This window comes from Lactuca serriola, chromosome 4, assembly GCF_051521515.1.
Source record: "Lactuca serriola cultivar US96UC23 chromosome 4, Lser_US96UC23_V15, whole genome shotgun sequence".
In the NCBI taxonomy this organism is placed as follows: domain Eukaryota; kingdom Viridiplantae; phylum Streptophyta; class Magnoliopsida; order Asterales; family Asteraceae; genus Lactuca; species Lactuca serriola.
The window spans coordinates 115,715,610-115,721,972 of NC_136411.1; the positions used below are offsets into that span (position 1 = coordinate 115,715,610).

General features: G+C 30.2%; 1 protein-coding gene across 1 annotated transcript; it reads left to right on the top strand.

The window, feature by feature from the left end:
• The first annotated feature begins 5,071 nt into the window (after positions 1–5,071).
• LOC145098749 (uncharacterized) lies at positions 5,072–5,503 on the top strand. The gene has a single exon (XM_079036355.1). It carries the CDS (start codon positions 5,072–5,074, stop codon positions 5,501–5,503), a length of 432 nt encoding a protein of 143 aa, XP_078892481.1.
• Positions 5,504–6,363: the final 860 nt, after the last annotated feature.

Consider the following 6,363-nt stretch of genomic DNA (forward strand, 5'->3'; position numbering starts at 1 on the left):
AAAACCTCATATTTTATGGGACAATTAATTCTCTTGAATCAAAAACTATGATTATTAAAAATTAATTGAGTTTCAAATGTAGCACAAATTTTATATATTTCAATTTTTTTCATTTATTCTTTAAGAACGGAACATTTATCTATTCTTTAAGAATTTAATTAATTTATTTTTTAAGAAAATCGATAAAAAGAGGCAAAAAATATTCATACTCTCAAACAAAAGTACACGTTCTTCAAATTACAACAAACACGAAAAATATATATATACATTCTTAAAGAATAAAATTAAATTTCATTCATTCTTTAACCAATGTCAATCATTCTTAAGAAAAAGATATATGCAATTCTAGACAGTATAAAAATGTATTGGTGTAAAATTTGAGAATGCATTCAACCAAATTTCCTTAAAGAAAGAATGTTCCTGTTTTTGTAAGGTCGGCCCTTCTATTCTGAAAGAATGTTGATGCTTTTGTTAGGCGGACCCTTAATGTTGTTGTTTTTGTAAGTTGAACCCTAGTATTCTGAACGAATGAGGTTGTCTTTGTAATATGAACCTTGATATTCTATTACCCAAACAGCTTCATTCTGGTCAAGATAACAACAAACAACATAGTAGTAAGACTAAGGGGTGATAGGGGCATAATTCACCAATTGATAACAACTCTATTTTCAATGAATTACAACAAACACGAAAAATATACATACACTCTTAAAGAAATGCAAAGAGATTAAAATATCATGAGAGGGGCAAAATCAACCAATTGATAACAACTCCATTTTCAAAAACAAACTTCATGAACATTTTGTCAAACAATTTAAATGCATCATAATTATCTGGTTCAAGACCATGATACAAAAACGTATCATCACACAAATTATTGAAATTTAGAATAATTTTTTTTTATTTCAAGATCACCAGTTTGATGATGAAATCGATTCAATTCTTTACCATAAATTGATCATGGCAGGAGCATAGTCAAACAGTTAATGACATATTTCCATTTTCAAAAATAAATTTTATGAGCATTTTAGGTTTTTCAAATAAAAAGAATAAGAAATAAAATCTAGGTCAAGCCTTGCATCAAGTAGTTGATGTGCATCACAAAAAACCAATATGAAATAAAAATCAATTGGTGTAGTTTAAAACAATTATTTTGTAATGGGATTTTTGGCTAAAAACATATAGATAAAGTGTAAAAATATTCGCATGATATTGCTTGTTAAAATAGGCAGTTGTGTATAAGAATCACAAAAAATCATATAAATGCATCAACAACTGAATTTGGGATTCTTTCCATAAAGTTATACTAGAACTTTATGGATAAAGTACTTTACTAGAGAAAAAAAACCTCATGTGAGGCATTCTATTTAAATTTGATAATCGAATTGAGAAAATGTAAAATTATAATATAGACAAGAGACAAATCATACAAGACATGCTCTTTGTAGGTGAAGATGGAGACAAAGTATGGCAAAAAATGGCATGACCGAGCATGAATATACCCAAAATAATTTCGGACACATAAAACAACATGACTAATCAAAGAACGCATGCATAAAAATTAGGGCTACAAGTTCTGACTAAAGATATTCGGTAGATGATTTAACAACAGACGGAGGTGAAGCATCACTTTGATCGACATCAGCACAGTTGAAACTTTTTGCATTTTATTCCTTCCCATCGTGTTTCTTGAATAAATGACAAAGCACATACGGAATCTAGATGAACACAACGTACAAAGACAAGCTTCCAAGGCGTCCTGAATATGAACCCAATTGGATTTTTCGATGTCCATTTGGTGGGGGTATTGTCGATGAAGTCAATTGTGGCCTAGGTTATGGATGGAGACGTTATTTAAAAGAGATTCGTTTGAGATTTAAGGGATTTATATTTGGTTATTATTCAGTTTATATGTAATATTACTAATTTACTCTTATTTGATTATTTAATTATTTAATTATTTCTAAATTCTTATTGGTCTCTACGACAACATAATATTTATTCATCCACATATGAACCTATCTCTTTCTGTTTCTCTCGCTATATATATTTATTCATCCACATATGAACCTATCTCTACAACTATCATAAAAGAATTTTGAAGATTGAAGTAAAAACTCTATGTTATGTTGGGTGCCACGACTTTATGTACTTCAGAAACCAACTAAATGATAAAACACTGCATAGGGCTCGTTAGAATAAACCAACTAAATGATAAAACACTGCATAGGGCTCGTTAGAATTATTCTAACGAGCCCTATGCAGTGTTTTATCATTTAGTTGGTTTCTGAAGTACATAAAGTCATGGCACCCAACATAACATAGAGTTTTTACTTCAATCTTCAAAATTCTTTTATGATAGTTGTATTGTTGAATTGTTAGAGCAATTGCAGCTTATAGAAAAGGTTTTAGTTTTATATAATTGGAGTAGAAAACATTTTTTAGTGGTCACCACCCATTAAGTAAACTCTAACATTTTACTTTTATTTTAGAGTTTGTCCATATTGGTACTATTGCACTTTATATATATATATATATATATATATATATATATATATATATATATATATATATATATATATATATATATATTAGTGTATAATCCGTAGGAACCACAATTAGAAAATTAATTAAATTTTCTTAATAAAAATTGATAATTATTAATGAATTATTTAAAGAAATAATTTAATTTTTTTTATTAATTAAGAGATACCTTTAGTTATGTAAAATTATAATTGTTGATTAAAATAAATATGTCAAATTCAAAAAGTTATTTAATTAACTATATGGAATTTTCTGTTATGTAATCATGTATCTGTTATGTAATTATATATGTGTATAATATAGAATAATTTGTTTTAATTTAATTTAATTATTTAATTAGTGTGTTTTAAATATAAAGAAAGTCGAAAACTCTATGAAATTAGCTTGTTTATCTTTATTGTTAAAGTGTTTAGTGTACATGTGACAATTTTTAAAATAAAGAAGCAATAGAGTAACATGTAGCATATTATTAATTATGAGCTCTAACAATACATGCCAACGATAAAATATTATGCGATTATAATATTTTAAAACATACGATATTTTCGATTTATTTTGAAAAGTTTTACAATTATTTTTTAATTATATAATTTTTAAAAAACATCTTTCTTTTAATTATATATATATATATATATATATATATATATATATATATATATATATATATATATATAACGATCTATTTAAGTAAATTGAGTATATTTTTAAAAAATTGTATTATTTAAGAATAATTGTCTAATTTTTCCAAACAAATAAAATATATCATATGTTTTAAAATATTATAGTCGTATAATATTTTATTGTTTTTATATTTTTATAATTATATATTTAATTTTTTGTCATATATTTATATATTTAAAAAAAAAAAGAAAAAAAAAACCGGCATATGGATTTCAAAAAGAAGACATGACACAATTATTAAATGATGGGGTTTCTGAAAATACAAGATAAATAATAAATTAGTTAATTAAAAATACTTTAAAGGTTAACATTAAAGAATGTTTTGGCCAAAGGATTTTTATTAATTAAACTTAATGAAAAAGTGATGCGACAAAAGTAATAAAGCTTTTTAGAGTTTAATTATTAAAGATACCCATATAATTCAGTCATATATAAATTAGTTCTAAGTAAACAAAAATGAAGTGAGATCGTGATACCATTAGTATGTGATAAGATAACATCTCAAGCAAGCAATATATTAATATGTAGATCGAATGAAAAATGTTTTTAAGCAGAATAAGTGTGTAAATTATCTATCTATTGATAAATTTCCAAAAACACCGAAAATGAGAAAGCTTCCAAAAGTTGAAGTAAACAAGGTTAAGAGTGGGCTAGTGGTGGAATCCCCAAGATAATACAATAAACTTGTTTATTTCAGTGTCTTTTTGCAATAAAAAGCAACTCATTGCGGTTAATGCAATTCTATATGAATTATTTTGACCTTATTTACATAACCTTTTGTAACATCCACAAAAGTTTTGTAACATCCTAATTTTTGTGGAAGTAGAAATTTAGTCAAGAATCAAGATTGGTGTAGTGATGTTTGTGGAACCCATACTTAGGAATATTACGAGACTTCATCGAACCTTTATTTATTTATTGTGTTGTTGTTGTTGTTGGCCTAATCGTGGAAACTATTTTATTGAGTATTATTGAATTTTTATCTTTGCCTGTTGTGATCATATTAGAGCGAAATGTTTTTGAGAAATGAATTTGTATTTGTGTGAAGAGGCTTATAAACTTGATTATTCTTAGGAAAAGTATTCCCAAAGACATTTTTTTATTTTTAATTTTATTTATTTATTTAGAATACCAAACTAGTCTACTTATAAATTACCATATATGTCTCCAACGAAACCTGAACACATGACCTTTCAATTGAGAGAGTCACTCCTTTAGCTGCGAGGAGTGGTCTCGCTAAACCAGGTCGCTAGGCTCGCTAAGAGAGAAGGACCACCGCCCCTAGCACTTTCTAGGGGGCTCGCTAACGATGCCTCGCTACGAATATAACAAGAGGAGAGAAATCATCTTGTGCTGTGATTGGCTGATTCATGTTTCCATAGTATTGAACATGCTCTTTAGTGCCGTTCTCTGCCCGCCGCTGCGACTGTATCATTGATCACCATCAATTGCTGCCGTTTTTTGCTGCCTTCTGCCGCTGTGTTTATGTAGCCCTCTCTATCTACCGACGACGTTGTTTACCTTCCCTTGAAGCTGAATTATGGTTCGTGTCGATGTTCCTTCAACCTCACTTCACCTACCTTCTCATCTAAAGTATTAGGTTGTTGGTATGTTACTATTCTCCCTACTAAAGGTTAAGGTTTTTTCTTCTTATTTTATGAATCTATTATTATTTGTTTCTTTAATTTTCTCGGACTATATGTCTTCCTCTGCATCATCGAGCACCCTCACGACTCCAACAAGTAACCAATTGGTTTTTGCACTTACTAATGTATACTCCCAGTTTAGTTTCAAGCTTTCCGTTGATGGTTCAAAATACAAATTATAAAAGTGTATCTTCTTAGACATGTGTAAGGGTGCCAAAGTACATGTTCATATTACTGGAAAATCCACTCCTCAAGACGACGATGATGAGGAAATGGAAACAATGGACTCCCATATTAAATACTGGTTCTATTCTGTTTGTGATGCTATCCTATTGCAGATTATCTCTAGTAACGATTGTATCGCCAAGGACCTTTGGGATAAACTTGGTGAAATTTTCCTCAACAACAAAATGTCACGGATGCTTCAACTTCAAGAGAAATTTCTCAATACCAAGAAAGGTTCTTCTTCCTTTACCGAGTATTGCCACCAATTAAAGAATTTACCGGAGGCATTTAAGGATTTTGATTCCAAAATTAACGAAATTGAGCTTGTGATCCAAATACTTTGCCCACTTCTACCCTCTTATCATAAGATTGTCAATGTCATCACCAACACGAAGCCATTCCCCTAATTTCTTGAGGCTAATAATATGCTACTTTTCCATGAGTCTCGTGAAGAATCCACCGAAGGAATCAATGATGGCATACGATCCTCCTTAGTTGTGTTATACTTCTCCCCTCACAGAAATAGAAAATCGAAAACTAAATTTAATACGGTTAAAAATAATGGGCAATTTGCTTCCAAAAGAGGGGGGGTGTAATACTAATGTATCCTTTAGCTCTAATTCCTTTTCAGGTTCATAGCCTATTTCGGGACACAATCAAGCTTTTTTTTTTGGTGCACTCAATACCTTCGTACCTGCTATAAATAAGTCGCAACGAATCCTCAGTGCTCATTTGGTTGTCAACTTGCCTTCGCAACGTCTTTAACCTATTTTCGCTCATCAGTAGCTTCCGTCTGCTGCTCTCGATGTTCAAAGCTTCAATCCCTCATCTCTCACGCCTTAGCAGTAGCTGCCCGACAATGCCTTCGACACCTTTCGGATGACTTAGCAACCTCATTACCTTGAACAACGTCATCAATATCCCTCGCTACCACATGCCTAAGCAACCTCACTTTGTCCAAATAAACAACACTATTCACCATAGCTACAGATCTCTTTCGTAGGCCTAGCCTTGCAACACTAACCACAACAGTTCACAGATCTCACCTCCGTTTTTCAGGTCATGTCAGTCCTACCTCCACAAGACAATAATTACTACATGGACTCGAGATCAAGCTCACATATGAATTTCAACCAAGGTATAATACATTCTCTAACACCGTGTAGATCAAAATTTATTATGGTTGGTAACTGTGTCGTTCTTCCTGTCAATTTCACTGGTCATTCTCTCTTTCCTTTCTTTAATCACTCTTTTCAGTTAAATAATT